Source organism: Sorex fumeus, unplaced genomic scaffold (genome assembly GCF_029834395.1).
Source record: "Sorex fumeus unplaced genomic scaffold, SorFum_2.1 ptg000015l, whole genome shotgun sequence".
Classification (NCBI taxonomy): domain Eukaryota; kingdom Metazoa; phylum Chordata; class Mammalia; order Eulipotyphla; family Soricidae; genus Sorex; species Sorex fumeus.
In genome coordinates, this window is record NW_026606072.1 from 9,901,971 (window position 1) to 9,929,403 (window position 27,433).

General features: G+C 38.7%; 1 protein-coding gene across 2 annotated transcripts in view; it reads left to right on the forward strand.

Moving 5' to 3' along the window:
• GHR (growth hormone receptor) overlaps window positions 1-27,433 on the forward strand; it is a 305,006-nt gene that overhangs the window by 134,607 nt on the left and 142,966 nt on the right. For both annotated transcript variants that reach the window (XM_056112076.1, XM_056112075.1), the window contains one exon: window positions 307-387. In XM_056112076.1, the coding sequence (XP_055968051.1) occupies window positions 318-387 (70 nt within the window). In that variant the 5' untranslated portion in view covers window positions 307-317. The remainder of the gene's footprint in view (window positions 1-306; window positions 388-27,433) is intronic.

Sequence of the window (27,433 nt, forward strand, 5' to 3'; positions counted from 1 at the left end):
GTGAGTAGCATAGGGGCGTCTTTCAATATGGGGTTGTTCTTTGGTTCTCAGCCAGATGTGAAAATCTCAAGTGTCCATGTAATTTCCTGATCCAGGCATCCACTGGAAATGGAGTGTATTATAATACAAACTGCCATTTGCTCTCATGACAGTTTGAGATTTGGGGGCGATAGAAGATTACTAGATTCCTTCTAGAACTGATAAGCATGTCAACTCATTCATGAACTAGACAGTTCAGATACAGTGTGTAATGACAATGATCTGCTTTCACTGTTTGTCTTTATCTTATTTTCTGTGTGATTGCAGGTGGTCCAGGTATGGATCTTTGGCAGCTTCTGGTGACCTTGGCAGTGGCTGGCTCAAGTGATGCTTTTCCTGGGAGTGATGGTGAGTGCTTTCACCGCCTGGGTTTTGAAACCACACTGACCTTTAGTTGTTTAATCTAAACTCTTTCATTAAAAACTAGTAATTTTAAGTAGTGCCAACTAGGAAACATGTCTTAGTTCTAAAATCATAAATAAATAAGACTTGTCTGGGGCTGATCAGAGAGAGGGGATACAGTAGTTAGTATTGATATCTGATGTTTTCCCATAAAAATATAATAAACCCTGCAAGTCATACTGAGGGCATTTATGTTGAAGACAAGCCAGGTCTGTTGGTTCTCGGGCACTGGAAGAGATATGAAATGGCACTCAGGGTTATTAACCTGATCATTCTGCTCATCTGTGACTAAGAATTCCCATAGTCTATTTCCAGAACTCATAATTAATGCTTCTTAATCATGATCTCTGAGAACAGAAATTAAAGATGCCAAATGAATTTTGTCTCTACTCTCAGGGAGATTACCGTTTGGCTAACTTTGAAGGCAAAACACCTGAAAGAGTTGAATAATGGAATAATGTACTCAAAAACCATGCGCCTCTCTATCTGTATAATTCTCTCTCCATTTTACACCATCTTCCTAATGCAGAAGTGTAATGTATTGCAGCTTATCTAACAGAAATAATTGCATCAAAAGAGTAGTGAAACTGAAATCAAAGAATTTCTCTAACCAGAAAAACAAAAAAAAAAAGTGTGTTTAGAAAGGTGTGGGAAATTTTTAAAATTTGTCTTGAGAGATGCATTTCCACCCTTTACCCCCCCCCCCCCCCCGGCTTGGTCTCAACAGGATGATAAACAGTATCTTAGTCTCCTACACTATAACACCACTCAGTTGTTGCTTTAAAAATAGTCGATTCCTCTGCTCACCAGCTCATGTTGAAAAACACAGGTCAGTGCTTTAAGATGCCCTCCCTGACCTCTGAGCTGAAAATAAATCCATAGTAGTGAGCTGCCGAGGGCAACCAAAGCAACTAAGAAAACAATAAGGGTAAAATATGTTATTTTATCTCATAAAGCAATTTTTAAAATATTTATAGAAAAGAAGTCATGATTGTTTGAAATATTTTTGGGTCTCTCTGGTGTTATAATGTCAACATTATGCAAGTCAAAAATGGAGAGAATTGCAGGCTCCATTTCAGCAGCTTTTCCCAGGGCTGGTTTTAGATCCTGGTTCTGAGCCAAAGAATTACAGCTGAGATTCACTGCTGTTCCAGAGTCATGGTGGTTTAATCTCTACTTTCTTCATTAAGGTGACTTTCACTCCACTGGGCAAGGCCTGAGGAATTTTTTAAACCTGGAATGTCAAAAGTATAACAAAGAAAAACTTTAAAGAAAATGTGAAATACTTCCCTAGCTGAAAGATTAGGATTCAAGTTACATATTTAGATCTAGAGAATCTGAAAAAAAAAGCAAGTATTTCATCTGCTTTGACATTTTAGCAATAAAGAAAGTGGAGACAGTAACAGTATTAACTGGTTTTGTGTTTACTTATGAGTGTGTGTATTAGTTTTTTTATTTATTTTGTGAGAAACTTGATGTTCTGTAAAGTGAACAAATCCTATGAGCCATCAGTACTTACAAGTACTAGTAAGTAGTTTATCGCAGGAAGAAAGGCTTTTTCTGCCTTCTTTTTTTTTCCTAGTGGGATAACGAGAGTTCCTTGGGAATACATTACAACTGCAGAATTCTACTTTCAGATTATCTGGGGACTATTGTGGATGGGGTATGATGTTTACATAAGAAGGTATAAGTGAGCATGTTGAAGCAGGCGTGTGTGGGAGTGTGCTTTTGTATATGGATGGATATATTAGTTTCAAATTGCAGCTAAATCGGCTGTTGCTTTACCAGACCTTCAGTGGAAATCATTTTGATCAGTGAAAGATGTGGCACTGCTGAGTAAGGGATATGGGAGGTTTCATCAGAAGCTGGTGCAAGATAACAGATTCGTATGTTTGGCAGCTGAAACCTTGAGTTGGGTTTTTTTCTTGCCTGGGCAAATGAGCAATTAGAAATATACTAGCCCTAGAGGATTTTTATTAATTGTAATTGCTTCTGGGAAATTCAATGAGAACTAAGCCCTGAACAATGACACGGTTATATTAGCTTGTGTGGAAATAGAGGCACTCCCTTGGTCTCACCCTTAGTTTTAGTCACTACATTTTCTCCTCCCAACAGGTTTTTATGCTTTTTTTCCTATTTTTCCCCCTTTTTGGTTATTTTTGTTTGTTTGATTTTGGTTTTGGAGCCATACCCGGCAGAGCTTACTCCTGACTCTGCACTCAAGGGTCTTCATGGCAGGCTCTTGGGACCATATTGAACCCCTGTAGCAGCTTACATGGCAGGCACCCTATCCATTGGGCTACCTTTTCAGTCCCTTCTTGTCCTTTTTGTTTCTCCAAGGATTGAACCTAGGGAGTTAGTGTAAAGGGATATACTTTACACTTCCCTACTGAGCCACATTACTGTCTCTTAAGGAGAATTTCCTGCAGGATTGACCAACCATGCCTCATTTTTAGAGTTGAAGTTTCAACTGAATGGTTTATGGGTTTGACATGTCAACTGAATGCTCAAACATGCAGCTCCTCGAATGATGGTTTTGATTAGAAGTGTGCATATAGATTTAGTGGATGTAAATATTCTTCCAAAGAGTGCTTTTTATAATTAGTGTCATTAATCTCTAATGTTCCAATAGTCCATAGCTTCTTAATCTCTCTGATCTCACTCTCCTAAGGTGGAGCAAGGAAGTCTCTGCCCTGAAGGTCAGTCTACTTAGAATGTGAGAAACGTCTAGAAACTAATGAAAGGTAGTTTAGCTGGTTTTTTTTTAATTGAATCCCATGAGATACACAATTACAAAGCTGTTCATGATTTGGTTTCAGTCATACAATGTTCCAACACCTGATCCTTCACCAGTGTATATTTCCCACCACCAGTGTCCCCAGTTTCCCTTCCGACAGCACCATCCCCCAACCCCAGCCTGCCTCTATGGCAAACACTTTTCTTCTTTCTCTCTCTATCAGTAATTTAGCTTTAAGTTGTTGTGTGATGAGTACAAAAGCTATGACAAATAATTTAAGGTGGACTAGAATAATTAATGCAATCAGTCCAATGAGCAGTTATTTCTTTAGAGTTCTCTATTTTCAAAGAGTAAATTTAGGGTTCTCAGAAATACAATGATTCAGCACTCAAGGAATTTACCATAATTTAAGAGATTGGGAATATTCATAAAGAGTTACAGTATGAGACAATGTCTTTTGACTCTCAAAATAATGACTTGAACTTCAGTACTAAATATGAGTAAAGACTGTCACCCTGAACTTTAGTGAAATAAAGTAGGAGCTGGTATCATTTCAACAGGACCCAATCAATGCTGAGTTAAGACTTTTAAAAAGTAAAAGGAACAGACATTGTGATAAAGGAACAGGTATAAACAGATTTGTACATATGCAGATTCAGATATAGATATGTACATGGAAAACATTTTGATTACTGAGTTTATACTGTATAAAGTGTGCTATTATAGGCAATGTGTCAATCCAGTATCCTAAACAGATCTTTTTTAATTACTTTGTGTAAGGCATAGGAATAATTTGTCCTTATGCAAGCACTATATTTATATAATTCCTTTTAGATGTGAGGCCAGTAGATTTGAGGCAAAATACAGAAGGCCTAGAGATGGCAAAAGCTTCAAGGAAAATCCAGTTCTTGCTAGATATTGGAGAGTGAGTAGTATTTGAAAAGGAAGAGAAGAAAGAGGAAATAAATGTCAAAGCTACCATATTTTCTCAAAGTTACAGGCCAGGCAAAAGCATTCAGCTCATGATGAAACATTGTATGTGTGATACTACATAAAGGACATATAATATGTAGCATGAATATATATGTACACATATCTTTATAGATATTAGAGGTAAATATATCTGTTAGGCATGGCTTAAAGGCAAAATTCATAATTAACATCTTGTCACCCTAAAGATGAAAGAAATTGCATATCTAAGCAGTCAAGAAAAGAATCTTATGGACTGAAGAGTTAATACAGTGGGTACTGTACTTGCACAGCCTGCAGCTGACCCAGGTTCAATTGCTGGCAACTTATATGGTTCCTTGAGCACCACCAGGAATGATCATTGAACACAGAACCAAGAGCAATTCCTGAGCACCACTGGTATTGTCCAGAAACCAAAAAAAATTTTTTTAACAATCTAATACTTTAAGATGCCATGACCTAACGAAACTAGAATAACATTTTGTTTATTTCTTTAACATTTTTTCATCAACCTATGTAAACTAATGCAACACTCATGAAACAAAAGATATCTACTTGTGTCCTCATTGCTAAAAAGATAAAGTTTCAGTAAGTAAATTAACATTTTATTTTTTAATATAAACCCTACCCTTATAGTTGAAGTTCCATCAAGTCCTTAGAGATTGCCAAGATATATAAAAATCTATTTCAGGCAAGGTTGTAGTTTCTGAACAATAAAGATATGCTTGCTAAATGATTTCAAGAAGTCACAATCCCAAGACTTTTCATTTATATTGTAAGTGAGAGGGGAAGCCTACCATAGAGATTCACTGTCACCAAGAGCAAAAAGAAATCATTGTCATTGCCTGAGTCCGTATACTCCAACAATTCTATACCAGCTGGCCCTCCTGAAATCGCAAAAGCCTTGACTCTGGAGCCCAGGGACATAGCAGACCAGGATAAGGAGCTCCTCAACTTGTCTGTCTGCCAGTGGATGATATGAGCTTAAACCTTAGTAGATAATAATGTAAAATTATCCTTCAGCAGGCTTTGATTAAGCACTTTATGAATTCAGGGATGAATTTTAAGTGTATATTCCTGCCTTTAAGAAACTCATAGTCTGTAGCAGAGAGATGAGTAAACATAATTTAATTGTGATCCCCTTATTTTACTGAGTTTTAATCAAGATAATGATATGTTTTTTTTTATTTTTTTAAATAATACTGGTAATAGGATAAAAGTGAATTTGAGAAAAATGAATGAAGCAGACTATGATTGTAAATAGGTCAGGAAAGAGATGATATTATATGACACTAACAGTTAAAAAATAAATAGCTCAGACAGATGTTGATGAGGTGGAATCATTAGTACTTGGAATCCAATGCTGTGCAGATTTGGGAGTTCAGGAACTGTTAGAGCTTTCTTAATCCATCCAGTTCTAAGTTTCCACATTTTTGGCTAATATTATCAACATCAGTAATGACTCACTTGTGATCCAGTGAAGTCCTGGCATATAACGCAGCCTGTGAGCAGAGAAAAGGTCCTTGCATGAAATAACTCTGTGAGGGAAGAAACATGCTAAGATTGTTGACAAGAGAAGCTCCCAGGCACCTTTTGTACCATTTCCCTGAACTCCTACCCCTGCCTAGCCCAGGTTACATGACCATTTGCTCCTCTCTGCAGTTTGGCCTTACCATAGGCTAAGCTGATCCAATCAGCAGTAAGTGCCCACGATGGCTATTGCTCCCTTTTCATGTAATAACTAAATATTTATGACAAAATCCCAGCTTTTAGTTGGGGCTTCTGTTTTGGGTAATTGGGAATGAAGTTGATAATGCATTTGATGTGTAGTGCTGACCAGCTCAGGGACATACCTGGTTTTCTGTCTCTGGCTTGACTCTAACACCAATATAACTGTGTGCAAAAGACTATGGTGAGTTGAATAAACCTAACCAGCTTCTCCTGAGTTCAGCCTCCACAATGATGGATCCAGTGTCCCTCAGTTATATGTTTTTCCCTAGAAAAGTCTATTAGAAAAGCTATAGCTGGATTTCTCCAGTTATTTTAAACCAAAGGTTAAATTTATTTGGCTTATTGCCCCTTTTCTGGAAAAAAAATCATTCATTGCATACCCTCCCAAGTCTGTCTTCTTTCTGCAAACACTTGCACCCCACACTCTAGCCAGTTGCACCCAAGGCTAATACCACTTTCCCTGCCATTATTTCAGTACCCTCCAGTGTGGGACAGTATCATCTACTTTTTGAAACATTGGTTTGAGCTTTAACCTTAATGTCTGGATGATAAAGAATTTTAGGCAGTTCAGGGCCACCAACAAAGTCTTCTTTTGATACTTAACCCCTGCCCCTGTAACTGCCTTCTTATCCATAGTATTGTGTGTTTAACTCGTCGTAAAACAGCAGCCACTGCCCTCAGGACGATGCAGGCATCCAATGTTACCATCACGTTTGGACTTTTCTAACAACACTTACTTGGGTGTTTAAGTGAGGCTGTCAGCAATGTCATCCTCAAACCCTGAGTGAAGCATCCTCATCATCTGTAGTTTGCAACATAAAGGCAGTGATGACGGCTAGCATAAGCACACTTTGAAATCTGATGCAACTGGCCATACCAAGACCATATTTCATGGTGTACTGTCTGAGTTTCCTGCACAGACCAGGAGGTCCTGGGACTGGGAGCACTTCTTCAGTCTCAGCTGTGAAATCAGTTGTCTCTGGTCTGCAGTTTCCAAATTGCTCGGAGTGAATCCACATATTTCATCAGATGCATCTATCAGGAATCGCTCTTTCTGTTTATATAACGGCATACAGGCCTTAAGCCTCAACCTTAACGAATTATAGTGTCTGCATTACATTTCCATGGCAGGCTTGCAGGTATTAGAGCATGGAAGATCATGTTCCAACCACAGAGGAAGTGTTTCAGGATGTTGTTATAGAAGCTCTCACCAAAAGGCAGACATAGACTGGGTGGGGGGAAAGGGAAAGGGAGCAGGAGGGGAGGGTGGTAACATTCGTTGTGTGTTTCTTTTCTGAATCATTATAATGGCATCTGTGTTTCAAATTGTGTGACAGAGTCTGGATTCAGCTTGAAACATAAGCAATTAAATTATTTTCAAATGATTGACAAAATGATCATTGCAAAACCCAGTGTAATGGATAGTTTGGTGGATTTAAAGCTCACTAGACCTTAAACTCCATGAAAAATGTTTGCTTTGTCCTTGCTTCCCATCCTTGAGCATTCTGACACAGAGCCCATTGAGCTTCATGTATTTGTTGACTGAATGAATGAATCAACTTCTGAAGCCTCACCTGCAACTTCCCCTGTCACATCTTATATTCGTCAAGAATGCTTTCCATCTTTAATCCTAATCAGGACAGAGGCTGAATTAAGATTCCCTTCCAGTGGAGGGGCCTGGAAGTATCTACGTAATTGTGCAGTGCAGGACCAGTTGCGTCTTGGACCCCAACATCCTCTGATTGTAGACTTCCCCTCCAAAGGAAATAATCTTACTTTCCTGCTAAGCACTTCAGATGTTACCAGGGTCAAAATTCTGTTAAATACTAATGCCTGGGAGCATAATGCCTTTTTAAAGTCCTGTTTCCTCTTTCCAGATGACTGAACTCTGTCACCAATTCCATGCCATCATATAATCTGTACCCCACCTTCCTAATTAAATCAACTGAAAATCCTAGAGAGGTATAATGAAGCCTATAGAGCCCACTTCAAGTTTCATTTGCTCCTTTGGACTTTGGACATTGAACTTTAGATTACTAAAGGTCCTGATTTGGAGTCAAACGGAAAACTGGATAAATTTTTTCAGTCTTCATACTTCAAATATCAGGTCTTTTTTATTATTATTTTATTGAATCACCCTGAGATAGTTACAGGCTTTCATGTTTGGGTTACAATCACACAATGATCAAACATCCATCCCTCCACTAGTGCACATTCCCCACCACCAATGTGCCTGGTATAGCCCCCTTTCTCACCCTCCCCCTGACTCCATGGCAGACAATATCCCCCATACTCTCTCTCTCTCTCTACTTTTGGGCAATATGGTTTGCAGTACAGACACTGAGAGTTTATCATATTTGGTCTTTTAGTTTCAGCACACATCTCCCATCCCAACCTATTCCTTAAGCCATCATTTTCTTAGTGATTCCTTCTCTATTCCAGCTGCCTTCTCCCCTCCACTCATGAGACAGGCTTTCAGCTATGGAGAAATCTTCCTGTCCCGTGTATCTATAATCCTTAGGTGTCAGATTCTTGTTATGTTGTTTTATACTCCACAAATGAGTGCAGTCCTTCTATGTCTGTCCCTCTCTTTCTGACTCATTTCACTCAGCATGATACTCTGCATGTCTATCCATTTATAAGCAAATTGGGAAAAAGAAGATGGGTAGCATCACCTTCCCCAACTTAAAACTCTACTACAAAGCAGCATCAAAACAACAAGGAGATATCTCACATCACCGAGACTGGCACACATTCAAAAGAACAAAAGCAACCAGTGCTGGCGTGGATGTAGAGGAAAAGGGACACTCTTTCACTGTTGGTGGGAATGCCCACTAGTCCAGCCTTTCTGAAAAACAATATGGACAGTCCTTCAAAAACTAGAAATTGAGCTTCTAGATGACCCTCTAATACAACTTCTCAGAATATATCCCGAGGATGCAAAAAAAAGCACAGTAGAAATGACATCTGTACCTATATGTTCATTGCAGCACTGTTCACAATAGCCAAAATATGGAAAAAAAACCCAAGTGCCTTAGAACAGATGACTGGTTAAAGAAACTTTGGTATATCTACACAATGGAGTACTATGCAGCTGTTAGGAGAGATGAAGTCATGAAATTTGCTAATATCAGGTCTTTATAGTTCTCTGTCCAGAGCCCATCATGAAGCTCAAAATTAAAAATTCAAAGTTACACTGATAAACTCCTTTAAGTTTTTAGTCTCTGAATTTTTGTTAAAATAGCAAACACACATAGATTGTGTATCTTCTAATCTTGTAGAAGCATAGAAGATACTCTACATTAGAATGTAAAGCCTTGCACATTTCTAAGAGGGATAATAATGTTTAGGATATTCGACATCTGAATAGCCACATGTTACGTGTAAGTTCTAAGAGATTCACATTAGCAGAGATTGTCTTGGTGATGTTTAGCTTTGTGAATTTTGAGGAGCTTTGGTTTCCCCCTTAGTGAGAGGTTCTTGTGTAAGGAAAGGAACAAATTGCAGCTGCCCAAGATTTAGGACCCATCTTCCCTCCTTCTCTAACCATTGACACATTTGAATTTTTGGAGCAAGAAGCACCCCTGCTTTGTTTAACAGTAGCTAGTAATGAAAAGATGCGATGACATCTTGAGATCTGGAAGTAGGGAGACTCAGTTAGGGAGCCCTGTTTCATATCAGGGCATCGTTTGGCCAGAAGGCCTTCTTGCAGTCTAGTGTAACAAAGGACCCAAGATGCCATGCTCAGACATCCAGGGCTAGGTTTAGAAGAAGGTGGATTCTGGTGCCCAATGTCCCTTGTGAGTTGCACCAGCACCATACTTTGCATGTTTTCCCTAAGCTTCAGAAGCATGGTTCACTTGCTCTCTCCATCTTTGCAGCTATTGCTGAGCCCGACTTCCTAGAAAGCTCTTATTGAGAAATTGAACAGATTAGATTAACTTCTATGCATGCTCCTGTCATATTTTTTAGCTTGTTGATGTATTATTCAGTCACAGTTATGAAAGGCAAGAGTGTAGCCATTCATATATATATATATATATATATATATATATGATTCCACTATCTTTTTGGTTGGTTTATTTTCCCCCTTTTGGTTGAATGCTAAAATCCTGTTTTCTTGGGAACTTGCTTAAGGAAAACAATGGAAATATAGCAAACAAACAAAAGAATTGTAAGCACTTTCATTAACAAATGACATATCTAAAATAACATTCTTCCCTATTGGATTTTGTGGGGAGCATGATTTCTCCAACATGTTGAATGTAAATCGATTACTATAAACTTAAAGTGAAAAATCTTTGTTATAGAGAATTGTCAACTGATGGTTTAAATTAGAATAAAGGGCCAGAGAGATAAATACTACAAGGGATAAGGCACTATCCTTGCATGTGGTCAACCTTGATTCAGTCCCTAGTACAGGTGTCTAAGCTACTCCAAGAGTGACTTCTGAGCCCAGAGCCAGGAGTAACCCCTGAGCACTAATGAGAGTGTCCTCCCAAAATAAATGAATAAACTTAAAGAGGAAAAGACAAAAATCTCAAACCAAACAAGGAGGTTATGACTGTTGCTGTCGTCATAGTTGGCATTCAGTAAATACTAGAACTGCTGGTTGATTTCTGCAGTTGATAAGAGCTCAGTTTGATCCACGTTTGATATGATTATGCAAGATGTCCCTGACATATAATCCTGGCCTTAGTTATCACTTCCTGATGCAATAGCAGTCAGCCAGGGTCTTAGCCTGATCAATGGGATAGGGAGCCATGGAGGACAACCCTTGGAGAAGCAGGGCAGCTAATCAGACAGGCTTGGTTGATGCTCAGAGTAGACCTGCAGAGGCATTTGGAGAGCGGAACCAGGTCTCTGCACCAGTCAGATTGTTTTCTTGTTTCCTTTTATTCTGCCTAAACAGAATCAGTGAATCAGTCTAGATTGGGGATTTCAGAGCATTGATACTAAACTTTATCAGAACTGAGTTTGAATCACAGAGCTGCCATATAAGAACTGTGTGGGTTTGGAATTATTTGGGGTGGGGGGCAGGAAGGATGGTGCTCATTTATTAATCCTGGCTTTATACTAAGGGATCACTCCTGACAGTGTCTGAAGACTATTTACAATGCTGGGGAACAGAACCCAGGTTCTGTGTGTGAAGTGCGCACCTTCTACTGTCTCTCTGATCACAGAGCTAGTTACCGCTTTCCTCACACTGTTCTTAAGAGGTTAAGGACTGATTGTGAATTCTGGAGTTTCCCATCTGTACAATTTAGTTGATTCTTTGCATAAAGTCTCTTAATTTTTCTAAACTTAGTTTCTTATTTCTTGATAAAGTTTTTTAAAGAGAGAAAAATATACTCTGTCCCTTTCAATTTCAAAATTGCTCTTTAAAAAAAAAATCTCCGAAATTATAGCTGTGTTACTTTGGAAGAGATTCCCTTAAGCCAAGTCTCATCTCCAGGCCTTTATGATAGACTGACTTAGTTTTATTAGAACTCAGTAACTATGGTGAAGACAAAAGAATAGTCAAGTCAGCAGGTGATGCAGAGCAAAGGATAGCTGATGCACTCAGTAACAAACATCGGATTTGACATATCTTGACAGCCTTCACCAGCAAACAAAAACTTCTGAGATAATATTTGATAGGGATAAATGTCAAGGTCCCTATCTGGCTTTAAAATAAAATTGTTTTGCAATAAAGGAAGTAACTGCCCTAGTTTATAGCAAGCTCTCTATGAAAGACTTTAAAAGGTCTTTTAACCCATTGCAAGTATGGTGTAACTAAACTATTATGAAGTGATAGTTGCAAGCAACTTTCAGGCAACTTTCAGCAGCTCAGGTTGCCTTAGGTAGAAACAGGACCTGGAGCTAAGAATGAACCAGTGTTCTAGACCCTGTGCTGACCACACCATATCAAGAAGATGGTGAATTTCAGGTATCAAGTAAAAAAGATATTGACAAAAAAATCTCTTTTTAAAAAACAATTTTAATGCTCAATAATCATGAAATGTAAAAGGAACTGTGTTAAGGATGAGGGAAGATGAACAGACATTGGCAAGAGACTTGGTTTGAAAATGTGTCATATAAATGATGACTTTGGGGTTGGAGCGATAGCACAGCGGCTAGGGCATTTGCCTTGCACGCAGCCGACCTGGGTTCGATTCACAGCATCCCATATGGTCCCCTGAGCACCGCCGGGAGTGATTCCTGAGTGCAGAGCCAGAAGTAAGCCCTGAGCATCACCAGGTGTGATCCAAAAAGCAAAAAAAAAAAAAAAGACTTTAACCTATTTTATATAAATAATAAAATACCAAAAATTATGTAGTCATAGGTAGTCAAAAGTGTACGTAAATAATAGATAATCAGCTCTATCGGTCCCAGCTCTGTGATTCTGAGAAACTATTTAACTTCTCCACACTCCATTTCTCATCATAAGGTGCAGGTAACAGTACTTTGCTCAGAAAGCCACCCACAAAAATTAAATGAGATAACATGAGAAATAACTGGCACAGTTACTGGTTAGAATTAGATTTTCAGAAAAGGTTAATCTCCTCTTTGTTTACCATCTCTTTGAGAAAGGAAGTAAACTACAATTGGATTTCTGTTTAAGAAAGTTACTTTATGACAATTATACCAAAGGATTAGTTGCTGGATCAGACAGGGCTGGGCTTAATGTGTGAGTTGTGGAGTTGATCTACCAAAGCTTTCTAGTGCCTCACTCTTGTCCAGACTCAGCTTCACAGAATAATTGTTTTGATTCCCACAGTGTTTCCTGGTATAATTTCCTGTGGATAGATAATTGACCAAATTTTTAAAAGGTAGAAAATCAGTGAATATGACTTTATTGTCCCTCTGTTCAGTGTACTTTACTGTTATTGGGCCCATGTCCCCCAGAATATGCAATTTACTGATGACGCTTGAGGTACAAATAATCCAAATGTGTACACCATTGACCATTGCACCAAATGAGCTAGGAACTCATTTTTCTAAATTATATAAAATAATCAGTTGACACAAACAATAGAGATTTCTTAGTGCCTTGTTACATACAGTTTTCCATGCAGTAATATCATTTCCTGCTTACTCCTTCTCATTCATGTGTGGTTTTCTCCAAGACAAAAGGTAGAATTAACTTGCCCAGTACTTTAACTCTAGGGTTTCCTTCTTTCAAACAGCTGGTATTTAAATCCTCCTACTTGGATTTAGCTGTATCTTAGGAACCTTAATCATAAGAAACAGCTGAACTTGTACGTGTTCTAAGAGAATTCAGACAATGAATTCATTCTTCTTGAGAGACATAAGGTACCCCAGTATTAGCAGCATCCAGGTGTCTCTCCTAAAGGAATAGGACTGGAAGCTACTCATTGATGCTGAATCAGCATTTAGAATTAAACCATGACTTAACAATTCCCTTGTTTGTTGGTCTATTGGTTGGTGTTTGAATAAGATAGCTGAATGAAAGTAGCTGTATGTGGTTCACTGAACAATCTCTTAAAGGTTATATTTAGTCAGAAAAATATTATTGAACAGGAAAACGGTTAACTAAGATAAAGGGCCTAGTTAGTCCTCCCAGCCTTTTGATACCATCAATATTTTAAGCCCGATTATTGTTTCGTGCTGGAAGGTGTACTGTGCAATGTAATGTTTAGCAACAACCACTTCTCTACCCACTGGGTAGTACCAATAGCACACACCCCTCTCAGTTGTGATAGCTAAAATGTTTCCAGACTTTGCTAAGCATTCACTGGGTGGCAAAGTTGTAATCACAGATATAGATCCAGTGATTGCACATTGAACTGGCTGTTGTGTGTGGTAAAATGTTAGTGGGGGCTAGGGTCTTTCAAATTATATATGTCGTTTTTGAGTATTCTTCAAACAGCATACTACTTATCTTTCATGAGTTCATTTGTTCATTCATCTAGTATTTTTGAGTCAGGTGGAAATATGGTAGAACTCTACAAGAAAAATATACATCCAAACCTCTCAAAAAATGTGGAGAAGAGATGATCAGGCACTTCCTCAAAGAAGAAATACAAATACCCTAGGCATATAAAAATATTCTATATTACTAATTATCAGGGAAATGCAAATCAAAATAACTTTATACTGGAGAGACTGGAAGTTAACAGAAAGATAAACAACAACCAGTGTTGGTAAGTATGTGGTGAGGGAAGGAATCTTCAATACTGATAGGAATGTTAACTAGTCCAGTCTTTTGGGGAAGTCAATATGTACAGTCCTCAAAAAACTAGGAATTGAAACTTCCATATGACTCAGCAATTCTCCTCCTTGGGATATACTCCAAGGGCCCAGAAGTACAATGCAGAAAAGACATCTAGACTGCTCTGTTCATTGCAGCACTATTAACAATAATCAACATCTGGAAACAACCCAAACATCCAAAACTAGATAACTACATAAAGAAACTGTGGTACATGTACACAATAGAATACTACTTGGCCATAAGAAAAGGTCAAGTCATGCAATTTGCCATAAGGTGGATGGATCTGGAGAGTATTGTATTAGATGAAATCAGAGAGAAAACAGGCTCAGAATGATCTCTCTCATGTGTAAGATATAAAGAATCTTCACAGAGGAATATCAAATGTCCAAAGTCAATAGAAACAAAGAGCAAGAGAAGGAGGCTTGACTCTGGGTTTGGGCAGGAGGATGGAGGAGTAGATAAGTTAATGAAGTAGGACAATGGTGGTGAAGGAAACTGCCTGCCGCTGAGGCAGGCAGCAGGGCAGGAGAGAAACTGTGGACAGTGGTGGAGGGGAGTGGACACTAGAGAAGGGATTGGTGTTGGAACATTGTCAGCAACTTCATATGTTTGTAACTTTGTGATTCACAGTGAATCAATAAAAAAATAAAGTCTCAGAAATAAATGTTTAGAGATTTAATATTTGCCAGGAAAACAGACTAAAAAAAAAAAGCTCACGTGAGAAAACCCACAACGGAGATACATAATGCAAAAAGTGTTGTGGGATCCTCGAGAGGATAAGTGCTTTTGAGCCAAATCATCATTATCGCAGGATATTTTCATTCTATAAGGCAACAACTTAAACAGCAAGTCACAAAATCCCCATGAATGCCCCGTCCATCTGAGGGCTGCCAACAAATGTTTTCTGTCATTTCTTCTTTGACAGCCTTTTCAGTTAAAGGCTGATGGAGGGAACTGGGAAATAGACGGCCATGAGTGCTTATTTTTCAAACGCATGGGAGAATGTGATAACTGCAAAGCCAGCTGCTGACATGAAAATAATTATTGTAACATTAAATTTTATCAATCCTGAGATCCACTTCTTTACCACCAGAATAATCAATCTTCCATATTTAAGATTGCATTAATACAAAACATCTCACATACTGACTTCTGTGTCACTTGCTTTATAACAACCATGCTCTGCTTTTATTGAAGTATTGCAAATGAAACAAATAGCCAACAGGTGGGTCATTTCACACATTCAAATCCTTGAGAAAATAACCCCAACATTATCTTCAAATTTTAATTTATTTTTGTGAGAAGAAAACATACTCCTTCCATCCCTGAATTTCAAGTAGAAGTGGAAAAACCACTAGTTACTAATTCTAGATTTTATCATTTGCACTTCTGCAACTTGCCCCATTGTATCCTCCCTCGTCCCCCCCCCCCCCCCCCCCCCACCACCCCTCTTACTGTACCGGACTTTGACACCTACTATTGCCAAGCATCATTGCAACATTCTCTCCTTTCCACCTGCTGCCCTCTAGTGGGGGTGCTGCCAAGCAGCAAATATTTATATGACAGCACCAGGGGAGTGACCAGTGTGAGCCCACAAGCTGCTCCCGGGATGGCTACCGATCACAGCAACAAAAAAGAACATTGTGCCTCAAACTGTTTGGATACTGTTTTCACACAACCTACATTCACAGAAGGGTTTTTAAAAGACTCTTGCTTTCACTACCTGGAAAAGATTATCTTTACAATATATGTATTTTTTTTTTGCTTCTTTGTCTCCTACTTTCTTTTCCAACCATCTGCCCAAATTCCACTCCTACAAAAATAGATCATTCTTCCCTCTCTCCTTCAATCGGTGAATTTTCCAAACAACACACAAAAAAATAAAGGATTTGTTTGACTTAAACCTTCAGTTTAGAAATTTCCAGTCTTTCCATGAAAGGGATATGAATACAGGATTAACTGAGTAAGGCCCTGTGTGCATCAGGAGCATCCTTCCCTGTACTCAGAGGCACTGAAGTTAAGCGAATTTGTAAAGATAATGGTGCTTCACACTGCTCATGGCAAAGCTGGACCTAGAACTCAAGTCTGGCTAGGGAGTCCTCATGTGTTTATTCAATCTATTACATGACTTGTACAGATACTGTCTAGGTAAAGGTAAAGGTAAAGGTAAAGGTAAAGGTAAAGGTAAAGGCCCAAGCCCTCCCGTTGTTCGTCGATTTGCTCGAGCGGGCCCAGTAGCGTCTCCATTGGAGACTTTATTGTTACTGTGTTTGGCATATCGAATACGTCACGGGGAGCTTGCCAGGCTCTGCCGTGCGGGCGAGATACTCTCGGTAGCTTGCGGGGCTCTCTGAGAAGGGCGGAGGAATCGAACTCGGGTCAGCCATGTTGGCTGCGTGCAAGGCAAACGCCCTACCGCTGTGCTATCGCTTTACAGATACTGTCTAACCTCCTCCAAATAATTACTTGTACAAATACTGTCTAATCTCCTCCAAATAATTACATGGCAAATGATATTAAGTCCCCTGGTATTATAGTAGTAAAATAATTCAGCCTCTCTTGTAGTGAATGTTTATCAATATGACTTTGTGCAGTCTCCAATTCCTCATTCTGGTCCTCTTATCTGAAGAACTCCTTAGTGGAGGACTTGACAAATGGATAAATTTGGGTTGAAGATGAGGACTGCAAAAGTCACAAAATCAGTGGAAAGATAAGACCTTGATTTCTAGGTAGATGCTACCTACTCCAACAGGTTTTGTTGAATCTAAATAAATGCCTCTATCAGCAGAACCTTGATATAAACTGTACGTGTATGTTTATGTGTATGTTTGTGTGTGTCCCTACCCACAAGATCCTTTATGACTGCCTGATAGACATGAATATAACTTTTTATGACACCTTTTCTCATCTTTTTATCCTTGATCATTAATATCTTGATAAGTGATTTTGTTAGTATTTTCTTCAGGAATATAAATAAGATTTCAGTGGACTGATTTTGTTTTTTAGAAGTGCATATCACTGTGAAAAAACATATATACCTACAATGCATAAACCCGAGCTGTATTTTCTCCCTCTAGTGATGAGAAAATTCATTTTGAGTCTCAGGCCTATGCCCTGCCTAGTGTGGGAGAGCCAGACGGAAGATTGGGGTTTCATTTTCCTGTCCTTCTGCCATTTTTTAAACATTGTTACCTGGGCCAGGAAATAAGTATCTGTGACTTTGGTTGCCCCTGTAAAATCAAGAATAGGTTATATATGTCCCTCAATTTAGCAACCTCCTCTGGAGGATTTCATGGATTCTTTCCAGCCTTGTGGGCTGTACCTGGGTTGTACAATAATTGGCACTATTGAAGAGTGAAATGAGAATCATTTTATTAGCATTAAATAGGTGCCACTTGAATTTGCTCTCTCTCTCTCTCTGGCTTGCACAAACCCTGCCTTTGCCTTCCTTTCTGTCCGATCCTTACCTTCGAGGAGTCCTTCCCTCTGCTTTTCTCTCTTGTGGTTTTTCTGTTCTGTGGCCTACCAAAAAAACCAAAAAAAATTCCCCAGCAAGTTTTCTAAAGAACTATCATTACTTTATTTTTCAATGAGTAATATACTGGGAAAGAAAAAAAAACTAAGAAGCCATGGTTTGGCAGGATATAGGTAACATTTTCCTTTCATGCTTCTCCTCTGTCATCTGAGCCCACTTTCTTATTCTCTTATTCTCCCCTAATTCCAATTCTTCTTCCTCACAGCTTAAGACTTGTCAGTGCAAATGTTTAGACAGAAGAAGGAGGTATCTCTCTTCCTAAGTGCTATACTTTTTGATAGTCATGTATATTTTTAAGTTAAAATGATTAGTAGTAGGTTTAATGGCAACAGAGGCTTAAATCTTCAGAAATAAATTTGATTTTTTGATGAATTGGGTCTCTTTTCTGTGGCTAATCATCTGGAAGATGGAACTGATATGTCTAAGAGATCTAAAGTATGAACATAAAGGGAGTGTCTGGTAAGCTTTTAAGATTTTGAAAGCCCATTCATCTTACTATATAACCCCTTGGTCTTAGCTGCTTCATTTTTTCGTAAATGACAGGAAAGTGAGGGTCAGCATCTGAGAAGAGAGTTATCTTGCAGGTTTTCTCTGCAAGATAACTTTAGTGTGTTTTCCAGATTTCTGGTTCTTACCCCTCCTCACCAGGGCTCCCTTTACCTCAAAGGGCTCTTTTTGCCATCTCAGATGAAGTACATCTGAGCCCAAGAACTGGGATTACAGCCAAAGCTGAATGAAGGTGCAAAATGTATGACTAAAAAAAGCCTGGACACATGGCACCAGGACTAGCAAATAAGTGTGTTGGAGAATTTGTTTATAAATAACATGGAGAGGGTAGAGGGTCAAAATACTGAGTACGTTGTCTCATACTTGAAATTAGTTTCACCCTTTCTAAAACTAAGGGGATACACACTAAAAAAATATGGGCTCTGAGTAAAATTAGCTCCATTCAATTAACTCAAGTATTTGTAAGAATGACCATAAGCATTTTAAACTGGATTCCTTTTATTTAGAATAGATCAAAACAACATGCATAGCATATAATTTCAGAACAAACACATGAAAACAAGAAAAATAGAGTTGATGAATATTGTGTGCTCCTCTGAGATGGTCTCAGACTCGAATGCAGCAGAAACTGGGAGACCTGGCATATTGAAAAGATTTCTCTCTCCTTGTAAAATGCCGGCACATGGAGGAAGAATTGAAGATAGAAGACATGCTGAGAAGGAAGGAATCTGCATCTTGGCAAAGTTTTCTTTCATGCTTTCCCCCGTGTGCTTTGAATGTGTTTTATTTTTCCCTTATCAAATTTGAAGGCATCTGAATTCTGGTCCAGAGCTCCCAAGTTCAGAGTTTCAGGGAACATGCCCCAGAGGCTGGGTGCTGCCTTCCCCCCTCCCGCACTCCAGGAAAAATAGGGCAAACCCAACTGTCTGATCTTCCTGTTCAGTGGCACAGGTTTTGCTCCCTTCTCTTTCATATGGGAACGTGAGCTTTGGAAGATCTTTTTTGGATTGTTTTAGAAATAACAGAGATTTGATGACTTCTCACAAACCCTTTCCCTGGCACAGGGATACCAAGCTAACTAAAGAACAGTTGAGAAGTTTAGAAAATTAGGTCACATGCCTTCTCCCGGTGCTGCCGTATCCTCATTGCCTCATTTTTCCCACTCTAGTCTAAGACCATCTTCACGACACTCTGCCCCTCATTGGGTGTTCTCTCTCCAGGAATGGTCACCTATTGGCTCAGAGCCAACCTCCTGAGAACTGAATGAACCTCCTCCACTTTTTGTCTTTCTCAGTGAGGCTGACTCTGGGAGAATCTAAGTGTAAGTGCTGATGTGTGCATTGTGTAAAACTGTGATCATTTGCTCTCTGATTTGACCCTCATTTTCCAAAATAAAATTATTTCTTGAATCAGATCATGCAGATACAGCTTCCAGAATTGTCAAGGAAGGTTCTGTGACATCATGGTGTTAACCACCAGGAGACCAAGTAGTAGTGCATGGTGAGAAGATATGTGCTAGACTATTTTGCAGAATTTCAAGTTACTTTCAAGATTTTACATTCTCCCCAAATTTTATTTGATTTTTTTTAGTTCATTGGTTGTATGTAATGGGTTCTTTTATTTTGGAAATTATTATACTCATAAGACAAAATTACTAGTTTTATCTCCTATGGATTTGAATAATTTATGAGCAGGCATATCCACTCCTTTTATTTACTTATTTACTTATTTATTTACAAAGTCTTTACAGTAAAATCAAATTTAAAACCTTGCAAGCTACTCTTGAAGAAAATGCCCTAACATATTCAGGATTCTGTAATTAACTTTTGGGGACATTTGTTCTATCATCAGTGAATTTGCTTATCTTAAAATTATTCAGGTCACAGTGGTATACTTGATGCACAACCTGAGACATGAGCTACATCACTGAAATTCAGGAACATGAGTTGAATAGTATCACCCTCCTGAACAACAGGCAGATAATCCTATCACAAAAGGAAGAGAACATTTCCGATAATGATTTATTCCTCATTAAATCATGCTAGCTCTAAGTGAACTCTTGTTTCCTTTCTAGTTTTCAGACAGTCTAATAATTTACTTTAGACTATTGCTGGAAATTCTGGTTCAAGATATGGTTCTTGAAACTTTTCAGATATCGGGCTATCATCACCTATTTCTTTTCTCAAGAAATCATCAGAAATAACCAATAATTTATCAGCCCATTTATGCCCTTAAGATCTGGGTTAACACTTGACTTTAAGTTTTTAAACATTTGAATTAAACATTGGTTATGGTGTATACTTATTGTCTCCTTGACTTTACATTCCCACTTTTTTTTACTATGTGTGTTCTATGCTATCTTGATGTCATTATCCTTAACAAGAAGAAAGTTCTGTAAGGTTTTTTTTAACCTTTACTTCCATTTCTTCCCTGAGTTGAATCATCTTTTTGGGTGGGGTTTTTTAAATAGTATTTTAGAACTTTGTGAAATGAGACAAAATGTACAAAATGGAGGTATCCATTTATAGCTTTAAGCTAACCAGGTTATTAGAAGAGAAGGGAGTAAAGGGAAAATTGGGGGCACAGGAGATAAAGGGGACACAGATGCTGGCTTTTAATGATCCACACTAGAAACTTCTATAATGTTAAAATGCACTTACTTCCCCAAATGTCCCAGACTATTGCTTAATACATCAGTTTTGGAAAGGAATAGATAACCTCTCTTTTTGTTTGTGCTTTTATAGAATGGAGGGGTTTTTTTTGTTTTGTTTTGTTTTGTTTTAACATTTCGTCTGACTTTCAGTGCTTCCTGCATATTTTTTAAAGTTCCATTGTGCTACATATGAAAGAATGGAGAGTCTCTCTGAGGCTTCAGGTAAAGTGAAGATTAGCACTGTAGCACAGTCCTCCTGTTGTTCATCGATTTGTGCGAGCAGGCACCAGTAACGTCTCACAACAAATTGTGAGACTTGTTGTTACTGTTTTTGGTGTATCGAATACGTCATGGGTAGCTTGCAGGCTTTACCATGCGGGCTAGATACTCTGGGTAGCTTGCCAGGCTCTCCAAGAGGGGTAGAGGAATCGAACTCAGATCGGCCATGTGCAAGGCAAATGCCCTACCCGCTGTGCTATTGCTCCAGCCCAAAGTGAAGATTGCTCCTTCAAATTACTATTCTTGGGATAAGTGGTCTGTCTTAAAATTACAGACTAAATATGGCAAATCTTCAGGCTTGGTACCATGGATGGTAATACCCAATGCATCCAAGATTTTAAGTTCATGGAGAAGGTTGGTGATGAGAAGTTTAGAGACAGCGACAGCTGGAAGGAGGTGAAGCCCACGTGAATGATTCTGAGACACTAGGAGTCTGCAGGAGGCTATTGGGAAGTTGGGAAGGGGAAAGGAAACATTAATCTATTTCATTTATTTATGTGCATTGGGAGTATGCTATGTCACTGACATCATTCTATCATTACTGAATTTAAAAAGGGTGTTGCAAAATGATATGGTAAGAATAGATGAAAAACATTTGCTTACATCTGTATGATCTGACTCCAGGAATTATTTGGATTGGAAAAATGAGAGTCAAAGCAGAGAGCAACTGATCACAATTTTATAAACAATATACACACCAATACTTACACTTAGAGTCTCTCTGATTCAGCCTCTCTGAGAAAGCCAAAAAGTGCAGGAGGTTCATTCACTTCTCAGAAGGTTGACTCTCAGCCAATGGGTGACCGTTACTGGGAGATGAGAACTCCCAGTGAGGAGCAAACTTGTGAGCACAGAATATGGTGAAGATGGTCCATTCTGAACTCATAAACAGTTGAACAGTCTACAGACACTCTACCATGACACATACGTCAAAATAACTTTTAAAGGATTCTAGAATAATCTGTCTGTAACCAATTAATGAAGTTCAAGATTAAAATCAGAGCAAAGTGTTTCTGTGGGAAATTTTATGATTAGTGCTTTTTATTCAGCCACAAAAGATGATGTTTTTCATTTTCTTCCTTTCACTGCTTATTGACTTTTAGTGTGGGGAGTACTGCTGTGTTGGCAGCATGAGAGAAATGTGAATCAAGGAAACAGAAACACAAGTCTACTCAGTGTTCAAGACATACTGTCTGTCTGTAAGCAACCACAATTATCAGGTTTTGCCGCATACTCAGAATGCAAACCAAATACAGGATATTAAAATATTTTTCTATCACAACAAACTAAACTGCTTTGGAGATTGTGAGTAATATAGATTATTCTGATAGTAGAATATTTTTCATAACAGTATGTACATGCTTATTAACATGCCAACAGATGAATTCAAATGCATTTGTGGCACAGAAGCACAGTATGGAAGCCTAGAATTGATGAAACTATTCATAAGAAACATGGGCGTCAGATGACTCCTTGCCTTCCATATTGGATTTCTTTATTCAGCTGTGTGGCATTGCAGGCACCACGGTTGATTTCTCTGAGGTAAGCCTAGTCACTTGTTTTTCAGTTCCGCACAGTAAAATCTGAGCAGCAGAGAACTCCCTGTTGGCCACCCACCTCACAATCTCAAAAAGGGAACTCTGTGTGGAAGCATTCCACCCTCGGCAAATGTACAAGTCTGCAATCAGAGTGAAAAACACTTAAGCTATAACTTCCATCCCTGATTTCAAAGAATGCAGGAAGCCTGCAAGTTTAAGTGGTTTTGGCAGGCAAGGAAACAGCTGTAGCATTGTCAGGGGGTGTCTGCAGGAGCTGTGCAGGCTGTTGATAGCATTTAAAATGCCCAGAGACAGGGCAGACATTTTCCACGTTAGGCCAAGGGAGTGGCAGCAGTCAGTATGCAGCAGTGAACTTTCGACCCATAGGAGGCAAAAGATTCCCAAGGACCTTGTTCTGTCATTCCCATGACTATTTTTCTCTTGTACCTGGATCTTTGGTTTTTAACTGTTTCACTTTTTTTACAAGTTAGACGTGCCAGTCAGGAGGAACAAGGAGAAATGAGAACGGGTATTCCCCACTTTCCTTCCAGTCTTTTCATTTCCCACAGAAGGGAAAATAATGTCAAGAACCATTTCTCTAAACCCTGAGTATGCTCCCTGGGGAGAACTGTACAGCTGACTACTTTGGTTTTAGCATCTAAAGGATTCCTCATCTCTCTCCCGTGAAGATTCCTTCTTTTCATGACCTGCCCTACTCTTCACTACCCAACTCAGCCCCCGACACACTGTCCTCACTTCCAGGCATTCCTCAACTGTCCCTAACCAGGCTGCTCCCCAAAGAGCTCCAGACTATTCTTTTTTCCTTATACCTCAAAACGTGTGTGTCTCCCAACTAAAGATCCACAGAGGGCCAGAATGATAGTACAGCAGGTAGGGCACATGCCTTGCATGAAGTCAGCTGGGATTCTATCCCCACCACCACATGATTCCCCAAGTCCTGCCAGGAGTCATCCCTGAGCTTAAAGCCAGGAGCAAGCCCTGCACTGCGGAGTATGACAAAAAAATTTTTTTCTTAAAGATCAAATAAAATAACTAATAGGGTATTCTGAGTGTAGTAACTCCCTCAAGGTAATATGCATTTTCATAGAGGACCATGATTGATCCTTGTGAATGTTCTCTAGTGGTAATTTTTTTATTCTTGTACTAGCTTGCATGAACATTTTGGGACACTGAGGAGTTTTTCTTTTAACCTTTAGGTTATGCTCTGAGTAAATGCTTAATCTATCTCCCCATATTTTCTTTTCAAAAAATAGAGCATTTGAGCATTCTATCCTGAGAAGTATTTATCTTCACACATTTTCTATGGTTTATCAAAGTCAATGAAAATAAAAAAGATATTTTGTTGATCTGCCATTTTATTTAAGCTTGTTACACTGAGCCTCTAACTGAGGATTTCTTAACCATAGAGTTATAAAATTATACAAAATTTCTGTTTATAAAGCAATAATAAAGTAATGCCAAGTGAGTTTATTGGTAAAGAGATATTATATAGTTGGATCAATTAGAAAAGATTAGGTGTTGCCCTCTAGAAGCCAACATCCAAAAGGAAATGATTTTTAAGATACTCTGTGAAGGTGATGAAGCAGCTTCTAAGTGGAAAATCTGTCTTCCACATTAAACTTTAATGATAAATTTGTGGCTTAGATAACAGTTACTGATGGGACACCATTCGTATGGAATAAAAGTTGATTATGCAAGCATCTTTGCAGTTATAAAACAGTAGATATTGTAAATATCTGGAAATAAATATTGAACTTAAATTTTCAGCTGGAGTAATTCCACTTTATTACTTTCTTGACGACACATGCCTTGTGTTGAGTACCATATCTCACAAACCTATCTGGCATCAAAGTGGTTTGTGTAAAGCAGAGAATTAGGAAACGCCTCGTTAATGGTTTAGTGTAGAGTCAGTTTCATTTTGCTTTCTATTTTCCTTAGAATAGGAGGTTTAAACTAAGAGAAGCTCTTATTACTATTAGCACTGTTAATAGCACTGTCCTTTATTAATATAAATTTAATATAAATTTAAATCAATGTAACTTTTTTAAAATGAAAAAACAAACACCCTCAGTTGACTTGGTGACTATTTTCTAGCTATATGGGAAACATGAACTGGAGAGATAGCACAGCGGGGAGGGCATTTGCCTTGCACGTGGCAGACCCAGGTTCAATTCCCCCGTCCCTCTCGAAGAGTCCAGCAAGGTACTGAGAGTATCTCGCCCAAGCAGCAGAGTCTGGCAAGCTCCCCGTGGCATATTCAGTGTACCAAAAACAGTAACAACAAGTCTCACGATGGAGACATTACCGGTACCTGCTCGAGCAAATGGATCAACAAAGGGAAGACAGTGCTACAGTGCTATGGAAAACATAGGTTTATCTATAGAACCTCCACTTAAAGCCAAGGTGCTGAGCACTGGATAGCTATTGAGGTAGAAGACACTAACTTTAGTCTTTCTTTTCTAACTGTGCCCTAGATTTTTTATTGCTAAAGTCAGGATACCCACTTGTGCTTAATAAGCCAGAAAAATATTGGGTCACTGAGAGTATTTATGAAGACAGTGTGCTGGATTCTAATGTCGGGACCTGGATGTTAAAGGGAGGCCCACAAGAGCAGATACTTTTTCCTCTTGCAAGGGAATTCCCTTAGCTAGAAAAGGGTGATGATTTCAAATACTTGGTCCAAACCCTGCTTCTACTTTCAAATTTAGAATGTCAAATTCTAGAAACTCTGAAATAGCTAGTTCAACTCTGGGTCTTACAGCAGTTTTGAAGCTGGAGGATGAAACTTCATAGGACAACAAACTGAAGCTTGAAATAAGGCTCATTTTATCTAGCCCACTTTCTCTCACTCAAGATTATACCTGAATCATGCTTAGGATTTAAAAAAATTTTTAAATTCCTTACAGGCCCCAAGCGATAGCACAGCAGTAGGACGTTTGCCTTGCACGCAGCCAACATGGCCGACCCGAGTTCGATTCCTCCGCCCCTCTCGGAGAGCCCAGCAAGCTACCGAGAGTATCTCGCCCACATGGCAGAGCCTGGCAAGCTCCCCGTGATGTATTCGATATGCCAGACACAGTAACAACAAAGACTCCAATGGAGACGTTACTGGGCCCACTCGAGCAAATCGAATCGAGCAGGCCCCAAACTACTTATTTTTGTTTGGAAACTCTTGTCATTGGAGAACTTCTATATGTATGAATATGCATAAATAGTAAACATATTGCCAACATTTTATCTTAATTTTGCTCATGAGATACCTCATGCCTGTATCCATTCAATCATTTCTTGCCTTCCAAAGCGGAAGTTCTCAGACTTCATGCCTAGAGCTTTTAAAGTCAGTTTGTCTCTCTTTGTAGCACCTTTATTTGAAGACTGTAGACAATCTTTGACGATGACATGAATTGGATTCTTGGATTCACATAAGTGCCCTCTATGTGCTTCCCTCAGCCTCCATGTAGCAGATGTGGTGCTAGGTTTGGGAATGACAGTTTTAGATTAAATAAAATTAATTTTTTTATTACTTTGTGTAGTTCTTCTCTGGCATGTTCTTTCATGTTCCTTAAGATGTTATATCTACATCGTAAATATTATTAAAATAATGTTGTGACTGATGCTATATTTAGATAGAGCTGACCACTGCGTTTAGATAAAGCTGACCTTTCTATCTGGATCCAGTGAGGCACCAGTGGCATCCAATGGTCCATTTGTAACAGTAGATCCTAAGCACATGCACTGTGGCTACCTAAACACTTTCTACACTTTTACTTGATCATCTATATAGTAGAACTGAAGTTCCCAAATTTTTTGTGTTTTGAGGTCAAAACACAAATCATTGAAGACATTATTGAAGACATTAAAGAGGTTTATCAATATGTGCATTATTAGAAATTAAAACTGAAAAATCTTTAAAATAATACATAGCCACCAGAACCACAAATCAGAGTACACTTATGAAGAGCAAATAACATTTTTGTACTGGCATAATAGTTCTGAATTTATGGATATGCCAAATAGAACACATTCTCTCTTATAAAATATCTTACCATCTGAATCCCAGATTAACAATAAATGCTGGTTTAACTGTACTTTCTACAATGCTCCCCAAAATGGATGTAGACAGAAGTCAAGATATATTCACTAGGCTCTTGGTTTTATCTGGTCTCTTAATGTTTTCTTTGTAGAATTGCTTCAGCTGATTTTCGTTTTATAAGAGTAGGCAAAAAATTATCAGACTATCTCTGAGTAGTGATGTAAAGAAGTGTTTCTCAATTAGGAGCCAGATAGCCCCTACAGGGTCCCTGGATAGTTCAAGCAGGTCAGAGGTGGAGATCAAGCAAGTGGGTGCTATTGCATAAGACTAGAGGGCTATCACTATTGGCCACTATATAGGACAGAGCATAAAGGCAAAGGAATTAAACAAGGTTGTAAAAGGGGGCCATTGTCCAGAAAAAGTTGAGAAACTGATGCAGAGCTCACGGTCTCCTTTCATCATGACCTGTGCAAGAAAAGATACTGTGGTTGGCTAGAGTAATGTCCATTCTTCGTTCCTCAGAATCTGCTGAGTTTTATTTTATGGCCACTGAAAACCTCAGGTTTCTGCTTTGCTCTGGCCACCAGGAAACAAGAGCTAAAATCCAATTTAATTTGTGTATTATTCAAGACCCTGTGACATTACTTCTATATTCTGGGCATTTTGTAACCCATTTCTTGGATCTTATTTTTACTTTGCTCTATTCTATGTTTCTTAGCATGTTGCATTGTGTATGCTTACTATGTTTTATTGGCCATGAGAATGAATGAA